This window comes from Xiphophorus hellerii, chromosome 4, assembly GCF_003331165.1.
Source record: "Xiphophorus hellerii strain 12219 chromosome 4, Xiphophorus_hellerii-4.1, whole genome shotgun sequence".
Taxonomy (NCBI): domain Eukaryota; kingdom Metazoa; phylum Chordata; class Actinopteri; order Cyprinodontiformes; family Poeciliidae; genus Xiphophorus; species Xiphophorus hellerii.
This window is the reverse complement of record NC_045675.1, coordinates 10,976,947-10,999,194: the sequence shown is the minus strand read 5'-3', so window position 1 is coordinate 10,999,194 and position 22,248 is coordinate 10,976,947. Positions and strand designations below refer to the sequence as shown.

The window sequence follows — 22,248 nt, the reverse complement described above, 5'->3', positions numbered from 1 at the left end:
TACAAGCTCATTTCTTTGTGGCCAGCTTCATTGTGCATTCCTTAATAACCACATATTAAACACGCCCTAATAGCCCATCCACTTCCCATGTAAAGACCATGGACTGCTTTCCTCTTTTCTCCTGCAATGCTTCTCTTCCATCTTCATTTTCTGTTCCCATGTAGAAACATCCACGTCACAGACAGCATGTCTCCCCACAGCTGAATACAGAAACAGTACAGAAAACCTTCTACATTTTATGTCAAGCTGCATCTCAGGGGACACCTTTGCTCCGCTTCACTTTACACCTCAAACTAGACGTAAATAAAATATCATCACAAAAGTCTCTGACACAACAAAGTCCCTTAATCTTGCAGCATGGTTTTAGAACAGTCTAGAGGGGGATGAGTTTGTTTTTCATGTGTAAATCGGTGGACACAAGATTTGATGAAAAGCGAGTGTTTGGCTTTCTCCTACTTTGTAAAGAAATAAAAGGAAAATGGGAAAGAAAAGCACCCAGACAGGCAGAGGATGAGGGAGAAAAAGGGCTGAAAGAGATAACCAGAACAATCCGTCAGGACCTTAGCAGAAAAAAAAGAGACTGCAGCCTCACTCATCCATTGAAGGAAGGAAAAGGTGTAAAGGGAGAGTGAAGGAGGTCAGAGAAAGAGAGCGCAGGTGATGGTATTATGCTGCTTGTGTCACAGCCAGATAAAGGCTCCTCTGCCGCCTGGCTGTCATCTGCATTGCACACAATATCCCCTTTATTCACAATATCACCCTTTTCTATTTTGCTTCATCTGCCACCCTGGTGGAGCAACTCCCAATGTGCTTCACTTTTTCTCTTCCCATCACACCGCTGCCAGCAATACTGCATACATCATTCCCTATCATCCTCTGTTCTACTCTCTCTTATGCGCCAAAGAAAACTGTATGGTGCTGCCCTTTTTTCCTCACGCAAATATCAAGAGTATTCCTGCTTTTTTTCCCCTTATTCTTTCTACTCACGTGCCGTCTCCTTATCAAACATAGTTTTTAGTAGAATACTAGTATTTCTGCCACACGTGTTGCTTTTATTTTCTACTGTAATATGGCAAGTGCAGCAGGTCACTGTGATTTTATGCTCAACATGCCCTGTTTTTTGTAGGGTGGTCGCCTCTTAGGTCTGTTTTCAACCAATTCCACAAATTTGAGCACAAACAGTATTATAAGCAATGTGTACACCTTTCAACTTGTGCTTTCAAGGTTGATTTGCTTAACATCCGTAAAGAAAATTACTGCCCAAAAGGAACTACTTGTTCCCAGATAACTGAGGATATTTTATTCTGACCTGGTGGACACTATTGAGGAAATGCTGAGGTTATGTTTGCAAGATAGGAAAAAAACACCTTTTGACTTAAATCCCCTATCAGACCATACTTTCAATCCATGAAAATCACCTACATTCATGATTATTCTTGTGATCATCAAAATGATTTTGAGTAGTAATGGGAGTTGAAGTTGACCTATCCCTGCTATGCATCATGACCAAAACCGTGATGTGATGTAAGGCTTACACGGGTACAAAGCAAAGACAGAAGCAGCAGTGTGTGCTCATGCAAGAACAGTACACCATGATCTCTTAGTGTTTGTCTAATAAAAGAAGAAGAGCACTTTGTGGTTGTGTGTTACTAAGAAAGCAATAACATAAAAATTCTTATTGAGCACCGGTGATATGAGCATCTTGGAAACACACACAAGATATAACACAAATCATTCAAAATCAGCCAAAAAACAGTACTGGCATTTAGTTGCTATTTATTTATGGGTTGTTTGTTTTTTTTTGGATGTTTGCTCCAAAAAGTAACATTTGCCCTTAAACATGATTAAATTTCTCACAGCTGTGCTACAGACCCTCTGGGACAGTAATTTCCACAATGAACCAGAACTGTCTTAAGTTTCCTGAGAATCCCATACCAGGATTCTGCTTTCAGATTTTTATTTTTTTGTTAATTATCTTGGTTCAAATATATATATATATATATATATATATATATATATATATATATATATATATATCATTCCTTATTATTTAAAATGTGGCTATAAAATATTAGATTTCCTATGTTTGAATGGCTCATAACCTAGTAGTTTTATGTTAGTTAAAGAACTCCATCTTCTGCCTGATTTTCCAGTACCATCAAGCCACATTTTAGTCAAGTATCTCATGAAACCTTAGCTGATTGTTTTTTGGGGTTTTTTGTCGTTGTTTTTTTTACACTTTCCAATACAATTCTTACATTGGTTCTTCCTCAGTGAGTAAAAGAGTGAGACATTGTGTCACATGAAAAACATGTGGGATAATTGCAGTCATGATTGTTATAAAAATAAATTTTCTTGACCAGAAAAACTATTGACATTCTTTACTCAGATGAGGAGTTGTTTCATTTCTCCCTCCCAAGGTCCTTATTATTTAATCGTTTCATTAGAATTCAGTCAAAACTTTCAGTCCTGTTTCTAATCTCCCTTCATGGTTAACTGCAAAAACTGTCAACCATTTGCAAAATTGTCATTAATGTTTTATTTCTTGAATAGACAGGCTTAATAAATGCTCATTACACATTTTAGTATGCTTCCTTTCTGTGTTTCTCACAAAAGTCTTTACTACATACACATGCATGCATTCTAGCTGAAGTCACTAAACCATGAAGAGACACGGTGCAGTTCATTGCTCACCTTGGCTGGCTGGATCAATGGCGGTGTGCCTCCTCCAAATCCCTCCCACAAACAGACCTGAATAAACAGACACAGAGCATTTACACAGGCACTGATAATCCGCTAATCCATATAACCTGCTTTCTAATCAACACACACCCCCTCTCCCCATGCCCATCCCCTAACACACACACCCCAACACACCCCAACACTCCGGAGTGAATATGTACACTGATACTGTGTACATATAGGAACACAAGCAGACGAGTGTTCATATAAGCAGGAAACGCACACTTCTACACACTAATGTTTGCATGCACAGAGGCACACACAACTGACTTTTCCCTATTATCCTCTCTGACCTCCTCTGAGGGGTATGGTTGATAGTCCCATGGAGGTTGATAACAGACAGAAGGGTTAATAGGGATTAATGGACTGCACACACACAGTTGTGTAGACACACACACAAGAGAGAATTCCTGCACTGATGAGTTTACAGGCTTTTATACATCTTTGAAGTGTGTGTGTAAGTATGTGTGAGGATGAGTTTGTGCAGTTGACTATTCGAAGGAACTTATCATGTAGCTGTCTGCTGCACGCTGTTCCCACTGCTTGATGAGATAATTGAAGCGTGAAAAATCCGTATAGAGAATGTCAAAACTCCTAATGGGCCGAAAGGCATGGACACCCTGATCACAGCGCTTAGTGTCATACAGATCAGATAGATTTTATCACTAGAAGGCGCATAGCCCCATTTATAAACTTTTATCCATTTGCCAATTTAATGACCTGTTTAGGGATCACTCGACTATCTAACTGTCTGTCTCAGTGTATTTACTCTTTAACAGTTTGCCATCTAATTATTCCGTCGTGAACAAGCTTTTTAACAGCTCATAAGTACATTTATGCATGATTTATTACAGAAAATCCAGGGTGGCAATTATCTTTAATTTGAATTATCAAGCATGTGCCATGTTATCGTAGAACCCTGCACTGGTGTCCTCCAAAAAAAAGAGAGCTTAGGCATTAGCTGCAAACCTACTTTTAAATATGACATATTTTTAATCATTGCTTTTCATTGACCCAAAGTGAAGACTGTCAACCTGCAGATAGGGTTTTGGGTTTGTAGTTAATTTAGTTTTATCTTGGTTTTTGTATTTAGTCATTCCTTTACTCCAATCTTTCTTTAAGTCCTTAAAGTCTATCTGCACCTAGGACACAGTGTGAAAAATTCAGACAACACAAACTTTGAGAACACCTATTTCATTCTTTTTCCTACTAATTTCAGTTTGGCTAACTCTTTCCTTTGGTACCTTCTATTTTTTACTCATCATTTCTTAGGATTTGTCCTGCAGGTACAAGGTCCAATGTTTTCCTGTCCAACTTCAACTTTGTTTTATGTAATATTGGCTTCATCCACTTCCTCCTTGATTCAATCAAGTCACCTCTTCTAATTTCAACTACCCCTACATTTAGATCTATGTCCCCCATGTCCCTTTTTCGACCCTTCTTTGAAGTTTTTTCCCTATTCATCAGCAAAGCAACCTTTCTGTGTCTTTTTCCATTTTGTACTTGGCAGTCATTTCATCTGGAATACTGTAGTTTTATGTTGTGAACATCCTGCTTATGTTGCACTTTTTATATTTGTGCAATAAGCTGGATTTTGGCCTCCCTCTGTCTGTACTTAGGTAGCCCCTCAAGCACCATTTGTTGTTTTTTGACAACAGCTAGGAGACAGATTTTTAAAGCAAAACAGAATAAAAAACTGGAAGGTTTGGACTAGCTGATCACTATTACCTTGCAATTACAGAGAAGATTATTTTGCAAACATTGGACAGATTTTTACTTTACAAATAATCAAATGAGCTTTCCATAGTTTGAAAACGATAAAATCAAAAAAAATAAATAAATAAAACTTCCAGCATTTTGAAGACACATCTGCTCTGCACGGATAGTGGTCTCAAATGTGAAACGGAATAGGCCCGATGGGACTTTAAACCCCAACTCTCCCAGACAAACATCTTTTGTCCTTACCCCACTGCTTCCTACTTCCTTCTGCAGACTTTACGACTTGTTACAAAGCAGCATTTGCTCCCAGGGTCAACGATAGCAGGTGTTAAATCACAGCATCACAGAGGACACCTTGTATGGTATCTCCGAGATTCTGCCAGCTGTGACAAAATGGCTCAATTTGATGCTCTTAGAATGAGAGGTTGGCTTGACAAAAGCAAAAGGGCTTACATACAGGCTCGCTTGGCAGGCAGCCCACACAAGGGAGGACGCACACTGTCGCAGTTTGAAGGAAGACGATTGTGAAACCACCAATATATGATCAGATGTATTTGATGTTACATCTATATTTATTGATGGGTTTTTTTCAACCAGCTTCTTTTTTTAAGTTGTCATTTGACTGTAGCGATGTTACTCTACTTGTTATGCTTTTGATAATGGTGAAATGTTATTCATGATATAATTTGAATCAGACTTAAATGATTTTATCCTTCAAACTATGTCTCTCTCTCTAGCAACATGTCTGTTCTCTCAATGTCGTCTCCCCTTCCCCTCTCTGTTCAGGTGCGGTGGACAAAGACGGCAGGCAGCGCTTCAGACAAGTTTCAGGAAACATCCATCTACAATGAGACACTGCGCATCGAGAACATCCAGTGGGTGCAGGGGGGCCGCTACTACTGCAAGGCCGACAACGGGGTGGGGGTGGCTGCCATCAAGTCCATCCGCGTAGATGTGCAGTGTAAGTGGGCAGGGAGAAAAGAGGAAAAGAGAACACTCCTTCCTCTTTTAGACCACAGCAGACTCACTGCAGCCATTCCCACGTTAGAGAAGGTCGAGATGGGCAGAGATGGAAAGATAGCAGGAGGAAAGATGAAAGACTGATTGGATGGATGATGAGATTTCAGGTGGGAATGGTTTCCAAGAGTATCTGATGAATTACGGTTGAGAGGATGAAAAACATGCTAGGAGGATTAAGAGAGGAGGGTGGGTAGATCAAATTAAGCTGAATCAGAAAATTCTGTAAAACAAAAAGGTTCTATGCATTAAAAACTGTGTTTTATGTTCCTAAATATTTTATATACAGTATATCTGTTTTTCTGTGTAATAATGAGCAAAAACAAAAAGTAAGGCTTAAATTCCTCTAAAAGCTTGTCCTTACATTCAGTAGCACATAATATTCCAAAATTAAACACTAAAGTAATTCACACAATTATTTAGAGAAATTAATGCAGAAAGAAATAGTTGGCTGCAAAAAAAGCATTTCATTCCTTATTGCTTTGGAAAATATTTTCAAAATAGAAAAAAAATAGTTGAAATATAGAATCAGCAGATCCAACAACAGGCTGTTGTTGGATCTGTTGGTTTTCTGTTACTCTACTATACTTACCAGTAAATTATTTGAGAAATAGAAATAGATTTTCAACCAGAAATTGTGACTGATCTAATTAATGATGTTGAAGGCCTACAATTTTGAATATATTCCAATTTTTCCAAATGATCTACTTCACCAATACAAGCCAAGAGAAACAAAAGACATCTTTCATCAGATACTTTTGGGAAAAAAGTGAAGCCTGTGGGACCTAAAGTGAGTTTTATAACAGTTAGTCCAGGTGGCACGGGCTCTCTAACTCAATGTTTCTTAGCCAATTTCTGTCCTAAATGAATGGGAGAGAGAGACAACAATGAACCATTTGACTTGCCAGTGGCTTGAACTGAAACACTCTGTGTCAAATATCTTCACAGCCAAATTTAAATTTAGAATGGAAATCAACAATCGGATAATAATTTACAAATAGCTTCCCGTTTTCAGCTCCTCTCTGACTTGGTTTTTTGTTCTGGAGGTCTACATCAGCCCTGTTGTTTATGAAACAAAGGGTACCAGATTTAATGGCAAAGCTCTGTTATACTGCACCCCAGTAAATTTTCAGGATGCAACTCTACTTGAAGGATTTTACTCTGCTAGCTTGTTACTCTGAGACTCACAGCATTTTCCAAATGTCTAATTAAAACTAAGTAAACTGCTGAAATAAAGGAAGCTATAACATGACTTACAGGTCTCTTTTAATTATCCGGTAGTCAAGTAATTTTTTTTTATGCTTAAAGGAGGACAGAGTCATCATCCTGTCATTTATCAAAAAGAGAAAACTCCATCAAGGATCACCTCTTCTGTTCTGGTAGTTGGCCAGCAAATCAAGCAGCTTTCACATTGTTCAACATGTGACAGCTGGGAAGCGGCATTGTGTTGTAGGGGTCCCGTGCTGCTGCTTGTTTCACTGCCCCACTGTCCCAGTGAGTCAGGGGCCAGGTCAGGGTCAAAGGTTGTTTAACACAACACTCTGAATCCTTTGCTGATTCAATCACCTTGATGGTGGATTTATAGACTCATAGAAAAACATCCATTTTACCGAGGGCGTTGCAAAATTTAACACCAATTACTTTCTTGTCACTGAACTCATTTTGTTAGCTTTGGGTAAGGTGCAATGCAAAGGAGTGAACTATTTCACATGCACCACAGGAACACACACAAACACACACACCCACATGTTTGTGGCATGCTTATCCCTTTGAGATTCATCATTTAGCCCCAGCCCTTCCTTTGCCTTTTAATAAGGCTTTCCCTCCCTTCTTCACCCACTTCTCCTTTCTTCTGATAGTGTTAGTCCTCCCCAGGAGTTAGCTCTGTCCTTGCTGGGGAGCTGGTAATTGCAGGGGGCCTAGCAAGTAAACAGGTTGTGTTGTGAGTGTAGTTGTGACAGGAGCTCTGTGAAACTAACCAGCTCTGATGGTCAATGCTTGTTCAATTCCCTGTCCCCCATGCTGTGTTAGACCCAGTGGCGATCATCTGTGCACGCTTCACCGAGCATCTTTAGTGCTAGGACGATGTAACAATTAGCCAAGGCTTCCAGAGAAACACAGGGAATGAAAGAGATGAACGTGGAGGGCAAGACAGATTAAGAAGTGAGGATGTAATAGCGAGGTTAGCTGGCCAGAAACATCGACAAAGACAACTATTTAACATCAATACTTCTCCAATACTTTGATTTTTGACAAAAAATGATTAAAGTATGTTGGATGTTAAGAGAAAATTGCTAATTTACTAGTATTTAAAAGCTTTTATGTATTGTGCTTATCAATTGATAAATGTCAATTGGTCATTCTGCACCAGTTCTAATTTGGGATGTAATTAAATAATGTCACTTGAGAAAATTGCTTTCCTCAACCATTTTTGAAGTCACTTCAGTGACTGCTTGCTTACGGAAAATCCTCCACATTGTTACTGCCAAAAATTTATGGAGCCAATAACAACAAATCAGTTTGTGTTAAACTCCAAATCCCCAAAGCAACTTGAAAAAATATTCTGAAACATCACAGATGAAATCTTAGTTTTTCTACCAAACTGCCACAAAAATGAGAAAAATAATGTAATTTTTAAAGAGATAAATACAACTATACTTTGAGGTGAAACACAAAAGATAGGGTTAACACTGATATGCAGTAGGTAGTGATGTGCAGATCAAACTATTGTCACCTTTAGAGCAGTGACATTTCCGTAAAGCACAAACCGTAACCAGTTGAAGGAAAAAAGGAATTGAACATTTTGCTCTGGAGTTTGCTACAACAAAGCAAGACAAAAAATGGCAAAGCAGAAAAAGTCACAAATGGAGTCTAATCAACAAATAAAAATAGTTAAGAACAAGAAAAATCAAAACAATAAAATTTCAGGTAGGATAGTAGATACATTGTTTTCTAAATTAAATAGACCTAAAGGGCAGAACATGCTGTTACTCATACAGGGCACAGCAAGCAATTTAAGTGGCCTATTTCCATCAAAGTTTATCCATTTTGTCACTTCATTCTTAATTCCTTCCACATGCTAATCTACTTCCTCCCTCTTTTCCTTTATGAAACATACCAGTGGTTGGAAAGAGAATTAACTGAATTATTTAAACTCTTTAGATAATGTTGTGCACAGAATGACCAACTTTAATGTAGAGTGGTTCCAATGAAAATAAAATTAAAAAAATCTGTACAAGTACATGCTGGTGAATGTGAGTAAAGGAGTGGTAAATAGGCATGAAGTTATTTAAGTTATACACCTCAACAGTACTGGGAATCAGCCTTGGGTTTCAATAGAGTAGGAAGGTAAACAGTAGATAGTAAATAAATATAATTCCCTCCATACTTTCCTCAGCATTTAGCATTATATCATACATAATTTGACCACCAGCAGCAATAGTGTCTGCTCTAAGGTGCCAATAAAACTGGCAGCATGACCCATTTTCTCTAAAAATTATCTGATTATGTGGGGACTCTAACATAGGATTATTTTTTTATTTTCAGAAGGAAATAAAATCCTTAAATATATCAAAAAAATACAAGATCTACAGTAAGTCATACTACTCTAAGGCAATTGAATACTGAAAACCACTACTTTGATTCATTAGAGTGCTCAAAGTGGGAGTACTTAAAGAGTTACTCCACATTATCCACTTCATTTACTTACGTTAAAACCTGCATTGTATTTTGTACCATATGCAAACACACATTTTTGAGTCTTAATTTAATAATTACAGTTGCAAATAATTACAGTTATTTAGAACAAATTTGTATTTACATTTATGGCCTTGTGGCAGGGAAGACCACACAGGCAGGTGAAGCAGCACATTTTCACAGTAAATAACAAACATCAGCAATACTGTTGAGGTCATTAAACAATAAAACCAATACGGCACCAAAGCCATAGGATAAAACTGACATTAAATATTTAGTTGAAAAAATTGCAGGTTTCAAACAGCATGTTCTTCAAAATATCTTTAAAAATTTCTATTGCAAAATGTAAAACAGAAAACAATGTGACATCAGTTTTAGAGTCAACCACTACTATGTAACAGAGATAGGAACTACCAACCCTGTAGTATTAGAAACCATAAATATAAGCAATTGGCACACTGTCAGTAATTTATTCCATGTTAAGCATGTATGAGTTAAAACTATCAATATTATGTGTGTATAATTGTTCTGTGATGAAAAGTAAGCTCACTGACTTGAAGAATGACTGACCTCTTCCTTAGCTTCACTGCAAGCAAATCTGAAAGCCAGCTGAAATTTAGTACAAAGCAGTAATTTCTCTTTTGTTTACCTCTAAAAACAGAACAAGTTTTATTTATTTTTTTTTGATTGATTTGTTATTTTGTTAGCTTGACAAAATCTATTTTTTGACCAGACACACTCATAACTTGAATCCATTTACAATTGTACTCAAATCCACAAGGCCAAAAGCACACACTCTCACACTTTGAAGTGTGACAGTGAGATGTACTATAGGGAAGAAAAAGGAAGTGAGAAAGTGAATGATAGGTGGAAACTGAAAAGACAACAGGGAAATGAGTGAAGGCTTTGTGGACTGAAGCAAAGTATTCAATATCCTTCTTTGAATGGAATATATACAGAGCAAAGGCCACTACTATAATATAACATATATAAAACCGACACTCTGTCATCATTCTGTTAACTTTTGCTTCCTGTCTTTCACGCCGCCAATGCTAATAGTATCAGTATTTTTACATAACAGGTTTATAATTTATTTCCCATACTATCTGTAATTTTAATACTTTGAGCACATTTTTTGAATTGATATTTTTCCTTTTCTGTGTTCATGAGAGAGTAAAATTTTAGCTCACACTCTACCATAAAATACTCACTATGAAACTGTCGTCACTGATGATTTTCCTCTCAACACTCCACCCACACATCAACCATTGCCACAGAAGGCCCTCTGTGTGCCAACGCTGACCAATGACCTGGCACTCTAACTACTGGGACAGTGGGACAGTGAGCAGGCGGGGTTTAACTTTGAGTAGCCTCTACTGGTGGGATGGACTTGGTTCAGAAACCCAACCAATGATCCATGGTGGAGATCATGAAAACAAAGGATCAATCCATAAACATGTTAGTTTATCACTGTGGATTTAACGTCAGGACAAGGTAAGTGGGGAAATAGTGATGATGATTAACCTTCTGTGACCTTCTGGGATGAGGATAAGGGTCTCGCTTAATTTGTTAAATGAGAGTTTTTCTTGGTTATTTTAAGCTTCATTTTAAACAGCTCTATCTAGAATTGTTGTTTCTGTTTTTATCTAACTTTTTAGCTGCTTTCAGACACTTTAGCTCCAAAAGACCTTTTTTTAGTCTAGATTTTTATTGTTTATGCTAAGGATAACCAGCCAAAAGTATTTAATCCAGGTCAGCTTATTGTACACCTCTTTAGATGGCTTCTTCATTTCTATCAAGTTTCTTAATTCATGTTTGTGTGGTCGTTTGGATTTATTTCTCTTAGATCCATGTCAGTCTTTTCCCAATGGTTTATTGTTCTTTTTGAGTATTAGTCCAGAACCCCCTCCCTTCCCTCCCTCCCTTGGTTTTCATGTGTTCTTCCAGTCACATCTGTTTGGTTTACTTGTGCATGTATTTTGAGCCTTTCTGTTTCCATTGCAGTTTCTTCTGTGCCCATTATTCTTTCTTCCTTAAGTACCTTACTTAGATTCTTTTCCAGTTGCTGTACATTCACTGATTGTACTCGCTTGCTCTGTAAGCCACAATCATATTTCTAAGAGGTAATATGTACGCTCCTTAGTTTTATTCACCTGCGATGGATTGGGGACATGTCCAGAGTGTACCCCGCCTCTCACCCATTGACCGTTGAAGATAGGAACTAGCACCCCTTGTCACCCCACTAGGGATAAGCGTGTAAGATGATGGATGGATGGATGGATGGATGGATGGATGGATGGATGGATGGATGGATGGATGGAATGTCATTCACTTATTGCTGGATTCTTCTATTAAACTATTGCTATAAGGTGCTATGTGGCTCATTTGGTAAAGCACTTCCACCATGTGCTGAGGCTGCACACAGTGCTGTTGTCATCTGTAAAATGACAAATTTACCTTTCCACCAAATGGTGGTAGAAAGGTAATCCAGTGGTGCTCTATTTGATTGCGATCAGGACGGTGATTAAATTACACAGAACTCGTGTTTAACAAATCAGTTTTGGATCATGTGATTTTTGTTGCATTATCCTAGTGAGAGTAGCAGTCTGAAGACGGATACTCTGCGTATATAAACAGAGTGTACATAGTCAACAACAATACTCAGATAGGCTGTGGCATTTAAATAATGCTCGATTGCTACTGAGGGGCCTAAAGTGTGCCAAGAAAATATTCTCCAAACTCTTAACGACCACCATCAGCCTGAGCTGTTAATAAAAGACAAAATGGATCTTTGTTCCCATTGCAGAACTGTTGCTTTATAAACAGTCTCAGCAGTCATGCAAGTACCACAAAATTGTGTTATTGCTAGCTGACTGCACTCACATTTTTACACCCTTAAATACCAGGTTAGGTGGCATTTAGGTCACTCTTCACAGGCCAGAAACACATCTTTGGTCACAGTGCAATCTTTGTGCTTCAGCGACATGTGGGTTCCAGCTGAAGCAAGATAAATTGGCAGTGACTGCTGATGGTAGATGGGGGGGAAAAATGTTTGCATGTTTACAGAGGAGGAAAGAGAACAGCATCTTAGATAGTAAGAGAAACAGAGAGGCAGAAGCAGGTAGTTTAAAAGAAGCTTTGACCTTTTAGTGGGATTGAGGTTGAAGCCACAGGGTGAGTTGTTGGGTCACCAGTCTGCTGTCTGAGTCACACAGTGTTGCAAAAGCTCACACAAACTTTCTGCCCTTCTGATCTTCTTTCTCACATTTCTCTCAAACTTTCTCTGCTTGTCCATGGCACTCTGTAGCTTACTCCTCTCTCTGTGTTATTAATGCCACCTCTTTTAGTATTTCTGTTTGTGCATACTTCTATATAATTTCTATGGTTCTGTTTGTGTTCTCGCTGTTGCTCACATCGTCTGTAGGATTTATATCTCTTCCTTGCTTTTGATAGTTTCATCTACTGTCTGCTTTTCTTATTCTTTATGTCATTGAAAAGAAGGGACTTTTCCCCGTGTTGAACTGTTATTGAAGGAGCACATACTATATATGATATATAGTTTATATGGCTGTTCATTGTTTTTTTATTCTCACTGCTCCACACTCTGGTTTGATTGGTTTGGTCTAACATGCTAGAAACAGCTTTAAAAAACCCATAAAAAATACCAATTAATCCTATTTTGAATGGATTACTTTGGGGAAAAAAACACATCAGGAAAAATACTTTTGCTTTAGTTATTGTTAGTGATATTTCAAAAAGATATTTTCATGTCGATATGTGATAAATACAATAACCAGCTGCTTGCTTATGTCAGTGCAGTGATAACATGTAAAAACCCCAAATATTTGTCATTGTCTTTGTCTTTCTTTGTCCACTAGTGAAGTCAGCTGGATACAATGTTACTGATACATTGTATCATGGGGGGAGGGTGCCTATCGCCTGCAGTCATTGGGCGAGTGGCAGGGTACATCTAAGATAGAAACCAATCCATCGCAGACCAACACAGACACACAGGACAACCATCTACACACACATACGCTAATACTAATGTGCAATTTAGAGAGATAGTCATGTTTTTAGGGAAACAGTCACATTCTTGAATTGTGGAAGGAAGCCTGAGAAACCAGAAAGAACCCGTGCATGTGTACAGAGAAGATGTGAATTTCATGATGAAAGACCCTAGGCTGGGATTCAAACCCAGAACCTTCTGGCTGCAAGGCTACAGTGCTATCAGCTTTGCCTTTATGCAGCCCGAGATGAAAACAGATAAATATATGTGATCATTTGGAAAGTGGAAACGCTGAAAACGTACTAAATTATTATTAAATTATATTTTCCGTTCGACTGTCCAGTGTTTGGAACAATCTCAACCAAAGGCTACAAACCAAATTGTAAAAATGTCCTACCTAATAGTTTGTGCTTTTGTATTGTAGCTCAGCGAGTTTATGTTTAAAATGTGTTTTTCAAAGTATGTTGAATTGCTGCTTTTGTTATTTTCAAAAGGTACTTTTAGTCTAACAAACCTCACACTTATTGTAACATTTTTACATAGTTTTTGCTTGCGTGAAAATGTGAAATGAAGAATACTACTTTGCTAGTGAAAGGTGTATGGAGGTGTTCTGATTTTTTTCTGCAGCTGACCATTCCTATTAGATTTGTAGTCATAAAGGACAATGTTAATAGCCTGCTGTAAATTCCAGCACTGGGACAACTCCCAGATGACCCCCATGCTGTTTGTTTACATATGAATTCATTGGTAAATGTGAATGATCAGTCAAAAGTTAATGCAAATTACACAACATGTCAACCTTAATTAGGCAGTCCCTCCACTGCTTAATCGGGTCATCTTCCATTTGTTGGGGCCTGTACATCTACTTCTATATCCATCCTATGTCCTCTGTTAAGTCTGCATAAATTTTTGTGGCATTCTGACTGCTTGTGCAATTGTGCACTTGTCACGGTGACCGCAGGAATACTGCTGTGTTTACCTCTGTATTTGTATCCAGAGGTAAACACAAAGTGCCCCCTTTCAATGACTTTAAGCCATGTTTATCTATTTCAAATTGTTATATATATTTTTTTTCTTTTCTTTTTTTTTCCTTCAAAATAGACTGTTGAACAAGTACCAGAATTATAATCTGTGGCAATGAAAACTCAAGACATTATAAGAGATAAAAAGCGGTGAGATCAAGAATAGGATCAGCAGCCAATTTTTCACAATCACAAAGACAAATCCAAAACTATTTCAGCAAAATAAATACATTTATTTAACTTTGATTTGTATGTGAATATTGTCCTATCTAGACAAGAGAAAATAAAAACCAACAGCATGAATAGTGGAAAAAATTAGATATTAAATTCTTTGAAGGCTGATTTGACTGTTGGTTTGCATATATTAAAACTTGATTGAAATACTCACACCACACTAAATGCATGCTTTATAAAGAAAAGCAATAAAAAGGAGCAACAAAATTCCTGAGTGACAGATCTTATGGCAAAAATCTATAGTTGGTGGCAGAAAGAAAAGGCTAGACAGGTCCAAGTAGATGGAAGGGCAGCATTAACTCAAATCACCAGTTGTTACAAACATACATAAGAGCCTTTCTGACCAGGCAGCATATCAAACCTTGACAACATAAGATGATAGCCACTTCTATGCATGGTAGAACAAACAATGGCCAACTTTAAAACAGATCAGAAATATCCAAGATCTCTGTTCTAAATGTCTATCATGTTTCAAATATGATCTCAACAAATATTGTTTATCACTCATTAGCAAATAGCTAATTGATTGAAGAGAATGTGGTTGAATATCAGGCATCTTAGTCCTATATCATCTTTTAGTACCTGTAAGATGAATCTCAATCCCCCACATTCTCTGCAGTGAAATCTGCAAATGACAAAGACTCACAATGAAGTAATAAAATACCTGCACATTATGGAACTGACCCATTCCTTTTAAGGTTTTGTGAGTTTAGTAACTGAATGTGACTTTTATCACCTCATATGTTACTGCTTTATCATCAAATATAAATTTTTCAACCAATTAAATGTATATATGCAATATCAAAAGAGTGGGTTCTACTTTGATCTTGAATTGTTCATCTATGTGTTTTTGGAACCAAAAGAGCTGCTCTCTCTATGTTTCTGAAAATGTTGAATTATACATTTTGAGTATCACTGAGAGTTAGTGTATGTGCTTCTAAAAGGCAATTTTAAGCTCTGGCAGCTATTGTTGTGTCAAAGGAATTTGTCTTATTTTTTTAATCAAAGCTACTTTTAGTCCAGAGGTGCATTTATATCTACAAGAACAGGAATGTCTAAAAAGGTAAAGGAGCTATTGTTATGCAACTCATGGACACATTATTGTGATCAAGTTCATGTTTCTGATATTTGAATTCTTTTAGGTACAGTAGAGGTAAAGGAGAAGAATATTACTTCCTTCCAACACTCAGCTCCAAGGTACCTTTCATATCATCTTAATGAAAATACTAATCTTGGCTCATTGTTGAAGAAATCGCCCCCAGCCCCTCGTGTCATCATTATCCAATGAAACACAGACAAAATTATGTTTGGGTTAAGGACAATGTTTTTTAATTTTATGTTGTGTTCTTGGTAAGTAAATGCCATAGAAAAATACATCACTTGATTGCTGTCATTGATAATGGTTGGGGTTTGATTCATATAAAAAAAAAAAAACAGACATTCTAATTCTGTATATTTAGCTCCCACAAATGCATTTTAATGTTGATGCTCATATGTAACAGACTTAAGAACATAAATGTGCCTCTTTTTGCATATAATGGCCAAATGGTGTTTGTGTAATTTCACAAATTCCTGTCTTGATCAGCCCAGCAAAATGTAATTTGCTCGGTAACCAGCTCCTTTCTGTTCTCATGAAATGCTGAGTAAGTGCAAAGCCATTGATTATTATTGATTATTATGATTATTTGCATAATTTATGTGAGAAATTTGTAAGATTAAAACAATGTATGGAAAGGTTTTAAACCAGTTTCTCCTTATTGACTTTCTAAATTTTTTTAAACTATGTTCACCATATCATGCCATGTCTATGCATGGCATGATATGGTTTAGAAAAAAAAAAACAACACAAGATTGACCAAATTGCTTCACAACAAGTGAAAAACAAGGCAGAGATAAAAAATGAAAATAGAATTAAAATTTTTAGATTATGGGCAACAGACAGTTTCAGACTCTTACAATTTTTTTAAAGCCAATTTAAATCTAATTTATCTGAAATTAGATTTAAAAGCATCAACTGGAGGAATGTGTCTTATGTGCAGAAGAAGCTCATTCCAGAGTGTTGGAGGCACCACAAAAAATTTACAATTTGCTCTAAATTTGTCAGTCATGATACTTGTTACTTTCCCACAATACCTTCAGTAAAGGTGAAAGGAAAACTCTGCTCTGACCAGCTGGATTTCTGATTAATAAAAAATAAGCAAACAACAGAAAAGCCAGAAAACAGATAAAGTGAAAAAAGGTTGCTGAACAACCTGAAATAGCCTCTAAATGCAATACAAAATACTTCATGCACTGTGCAAGAGTGTGTCAAGTCATTAATTATTTCACATTAGGCCAATTTAATAGGCACTTTGATATGGTCACCATCTGAAAGTCATTAACCTTGGAATTATTTATAGTTCTGTAAAGGCCAAGACATCTCTATGCTGTATAAAAGCTTAAAATGATCATTGTTATGAAAATTATCTTTGAATTTGCACATATGGAGTGGGTAGAGATATTTTAACCCTGACACCATGCAATGCACTGGCAAAGATAATATCATGTTGTTAATTTCCTCAAATGGCCCATTGTGCAAATAATATTCAAAGCTTGTTTGACTCTTTCTTTCTCTCTTTTTTTGCTTACTTTGTTTTAGACTATTTGTAGCTTGTGTAAATAACCAAGAATATTGTTTTTGACATGGTAACGGCAGCACTGAGATATTGTAAACTGTTGGGTAGTTAACAGTTTAATGACGTGAATTTCATGTCATTTTTAAATTACAATAAATACCTTGATAGAAATATTTTACAGAGCCTTTATAAAATGTGAAATATAACAGGAGTACATCACAATAAATATTTGATAACCGTTGTTTTGTTCCACAATAATTTTTGTGACATCCTTTCAGTAGTCAGCCCAAAACAAACATTCATGCATTTACTTAAAAATATATTCGGTAATATTATGTTACATGTTTTCGTCTCAAATAAACTCAAGCAACATTTATATGGGCACAAATTGCAGTTTTAACTAATCTGTCTTTTAACAAACAGAACTGAAAGACAGATGTCTCTTTCAGATTATTGAAAATGCTATTTGTCTTGCTCTTCAGTCCCCTGTTAGTTTTCTAAAGAGACTCTTATGTCTTAGACCTGTTACTAATGGATCTTTATGCCTCACAGGGCTACCATGGTATAATTTTTTTTTTTACTTCCTAACTTATAAGCATTCAGCTGGAGAGGAAGATGATCTGATTGAGTCTTTAGTTTAGCCTTACAGTCAAAAGCATATTTTACTCTCTGACACATGCATTCCTAGACAAGTGTATTAGTGTCACCTTGATGGAGGAACATAGAGGAATATCAAAGAAGTCACCACTACAGATAATGGCTTCTCTGTGTTCAGGAGAGCACGGATCAACCAAACAGGGAAAAGCACTTAAACGTCTCTCACAATTCATCTGATCAACAAGGAAAGCAACGTTTTTAAAAGTGTTCTCCCAAGTTCAAAAATCTTACACACCTCAGGTTGTATTAGGATCTTTTTTTCCTGCACAGCATAAGTACTTGCTATTTTGTCAGGTTACATAGAGCAATATCCACGTTTAAAAGTAAAGACTCTGCGTTTTCCATAAAGCAGCATTTAACTTCCATTCTTGTGTAAAACATTTCAAAAAGAGCTAAGACAAAAGAAACCTTTACTGCTCAATAATATATTGGCCACAAGGATTGGCCTTGTTGCAGTGCTTCTTCTAGTAAGTTGTACCTAAAGTAAAGTAATATGGCACCACAGTTTTGTAGCAGATAATTACAACTATTCTACTTTGCAAAATAGTTTAGAAATGTTGAAAAACCAATTAACTATCAAAGGCAAATTCTTGAAGCAATTTGTGGATGCTGCTTGTTCACATATCAGTGTAACAGTGAATCTAGATTTAAAGGTAGATCTGCTTCTAAAATAGTTTTACTAAGCAAATAACATCTCTATGAGCTGAGACAGTTTTTATTATGGGTACATTTTGGGGTAAAACATGTCCACATGATAGTTGTTTGATAATAGTATTGCAGATTCTAATGACTACATTATTCATCAATCCACAATTTATTCACCACAATAAAAGATCTTTTAATATATATGTCATGTTTATATTTATGACTTATGCATAGTTAAATAGAATTAAAAAAATAACATGTTGACTAAACCTTCATTATGTGGTACGTTGTCCAAAAAGGAATTGGTGCAAGGATGTATAATTTTGCATTTTAAAGAAAACATAAAATATGACTTTGCAAGATTCAAGTAAATGCACCTTTATAACATTAGTGGGGGAGCATTGTGAAATAGACTCTTTTGACCTTTACATCATGCTATCATGGTTTTGCCTTATCAAAACAATACATTTTTTATTTTTTTTTAATATACATACAGGTATATGAAAAATCATTAAATCTCCAGTGGCAGCCATTTGGCAGTTCCTAAATTCTTGCTCACACAAATCACCACCTAGTTACACAAAACTCCTCCTCTGAGGAGTCCCTGCAGTCCCCAGTCAAGCTTCCACCTCACAGAGCACCTTCAGACTAATGGCAGCAGAAATTAGCAAACACCTGGTGGAACAGCGCCTCTGCTGAACTTATCAGCCCAATGCTTTTAAGAATAATTGTAAACACCATAATTGGGAGACTTTATGATGACGTGCTGAAGGCAGACAGCTGGAAAGAGCAGGAGCTCCATCCATCATCTTCTGCTTATTGAAGATTTATGGTCATGAAGATAAGATGCATTAAGGAAACCTAGACATCTTTATTTTAAGCAACAGTCCTGCTCACTCAAGAAGGGATAAAGTTTCCTCCAGCAAGTGAATGTGCATCAAGACCCACTCTTGGTGGTATTTACCCTGTAAATTTTCCAGGAAGAGCTGTAAAACAACCAAACGTGTCAACTGACTCTTTTTAAAGCAGATGAGCATCAGTTTTTTCCAAACATACTTCACTCCATCTCTGACACAGTGTCCATTCTTCCTAGTGAGGGAACTCATTTTAACCTCTTGGATCCAAGATCTTGTTCTTTTTATACAATCTTTACTTTCTGTTCATCAGGGATAGTTGGAACAAAGCTAGACCAAAGAAGTGAGAGCTTTGTCATCCAGTTCTGCTCCTTTACAACAATAAATCAAGGCAATGTCCTCATCAATGCAAACAAAGCATTAATCATTATGATTATTTATGATTTATTCTCCATTTTTAGGAAACTCCAGTTCTCAGCTGGAGAATCCCCAAGCTGAGATAGTCATTTAGAAGTCAGTCACATAAAGCTTGATGAAATTACAGAAAATACTGGAACTCAGATAAAACAGCAAGCCAACAAAGCTAGTTTTACAGAGCTGTGGATGTCCTTTCACATCTGTGAAAAGGACAGTAGGAATCCAAACAGAAACAAAGACATAATAGATAAACTGGAAAATGAAGATAAACAGAAATAAATGCATATAAAAGTACTGAAATATTAGGCCACAGCTGATTTTCTATTCCCTTTGTCTTCATTGTGCACTGAATTGTTAACCTTGGCCGCTGTGACAGAGTTCAAAATATCAGTACAAATATGCTTTAATGTAAATTGTCTCAATCAGTCAAGCATTTATTTATTGAGATATTTTTCCTTTCAGTATGGCAGGTGTAGATTTTAAATGATTTTATTCAAATAAATGTTTCTATTTGAATGCTATCAAAAAATATATTAAAAGAATATTGTTTCCTTTTTCAATCATAATTTAAAAATCTGGGCTTACAGCAATCAAAACCTTCTTATAACTGCATGGTGGTTTGACAATTTCTCTTTGATTATGGCTCCAAATTCTTTGAATTTTGTTTCTTTTGTTTGGTTATTTTTTTAAATATGTACTTACAGCATTAATCATATTTCAAAATGTTTGTTTTACATATTTGAGGTTGGAAGGTCTTCCTGTACATAAGCTTTAGTTCCCTCTACAGATTTTCAATCAGATTCAAGTTAACAGTCTGGCTTCATAATGTTAGTATTGCTTTTGTGAACTTATGGTAGTAAAATTAAAGATTCCTTTGTTTGAAATGTGAAATTATTAGACTCAATATTTTACATTAACTGGCTTTGCTGGTTGAATAAAGTGTAGAGTCTCATTATGTTAATCACAGGCATCACTGTGGCAATAACTCCAGACTTAACAGTAAAATTTCTTATTGCCATGAAATTTAGTCTTTGACAGGTAATTAATACTGAATGCAGCCTGTATTATTCAGGTCATTTTACCACAGCCTGATTAGAGGTCCCCAATTAGTGTGATATGAGATGTTTTGCTTGCAAATAAGCTGTTGTCAAGCCATATGGATGAGCAGATGGGGGGATGAACCCAAACAACAATCAGCCTGCAATTTCTTTCCAAGCATATGCCTAATATGACAAAACACAATTGCACAGGCATAATGGAGTTTCATTTATTCAAATTTCAGGCTTTATCAAATTTCACAGTTAGCGTGCTCAAACAGCTTTTCTTGTTAGTACTTTTTATAGTAATTGTAATAACAGTAATTCAAATGTCTTAAATATATATTTTTTTTCTTTTCATTTCAAAAAACATTAAATGTTGAGTTGCACGACTTCCACTGTACCACAAAGCCAATAATATATTTTATTTGAGATTGTATTCAAAGGCAAATCAATGTGTCTGCCTCTACAATTGTCAGTTAATACATGACAAAATTTCTAACGAAAAAAGAAAGATTATGGAATAGAATAGCCAGGTACACATAAATCTACAGGAACACACTGATATTCCCACTTTTGTCCTTTTTATGCTTCAAGTAATGTGTGAGGTGTCAATTAACACAAAAAATAAAATTACGACATTGTCTGCTGGTTATATTTATGTTAACACTGTGAGACACACAGATCTCACAGGGTTTGTGTGAAGACCATTGGAGTTCAAATGATTTATACTGTGACAGGGTATTTAAGTTGACGAAGTAGCAACTAGAGGATAGCAGATAGAGGTTAGCTGATTGTTGTCTTAAGAAGCAGTTGAAGAGCCGTGGCTTCTAGATTTGCTGGTAACTGTTTAAAAGCTTATAAGAAAACTTTTTTAAAACAGAATTTTGAATTGCATCTCTGTTATTTATGACCTGTCACAAAGACACCGCTTGTTCTCACTGTTTTAGGAGAATCTTTAAATACATGATATTATAGATTTAATACCTCACTTTAACATTAGATTTTATGCTTGCCAAATTCCAAAATTTTTAATGTGTAAATTTTAGCCAAAGTCCAAATAATGACCTTTACAAGGCTGGGAGAGCTACTGATCAAGCCAGTTTATATATTTACATCCTTATCTATACATGAAAAATTGGGAGTGGTTTAAGAATTGTTTACAGTACTTTGAAAATGTTCAATATTGCAGTACTACGAGCAGATCCATGAAGCGAAAGGACATCACAACGAAAGATTTCATAGAAAAGGGGCTATTGTGGTTTCGTGTGGAGTTTTATATTTACACACATATATATATATATATATATATATATATATATATATATATATATAAGAAGAATAAAATTGGATACACAGCATCAGCGAAATGTGGAACACTGGTGCCGACAGACAAAGAACGAAAAAAGTGCAATATGGTCTTATTGTTAAAAATAGGTAGAAGTCAATGTGAAGCTGAATCTTACTGTATATGCAGTCACTATAAATGTTCAGCTAGAATATGATTTTATTTTTATGTCAGGTTGCCAATGTCTCATACATAGTCAATGTGGGGAATTTCTTATATCATTTTGCTGGTGGAGA

At 36.3% G+C, this 22,248-nt stretch overlaps 1 protein-coding gene across 2 annotated transcripts in view; it reads left to right on the top strand.

The window, feature by feature from the left end:
- mdga1 (MAM domain containing glycosylphosphatidylinositol anchor 1) overlaps window positions 1-22,248 on the top strand; it is a 182,254-nt gene that overhangs the window by 73,983 nt on the left and 86,023 nt on the right. For both annotated transcript variants that reach the window (XM_032561218.1, XM_032561217.1), the window contains exon 4: window positions 5,248-5,422. In XM_032561218.1, the coding sequence (XP_032417109.1) occupies window positions 5,248-5,422 (175 nt within the window). The remainder of the gene's footprint in view (window positions 1-5,247; window positions 5,423-22,248) is intronic.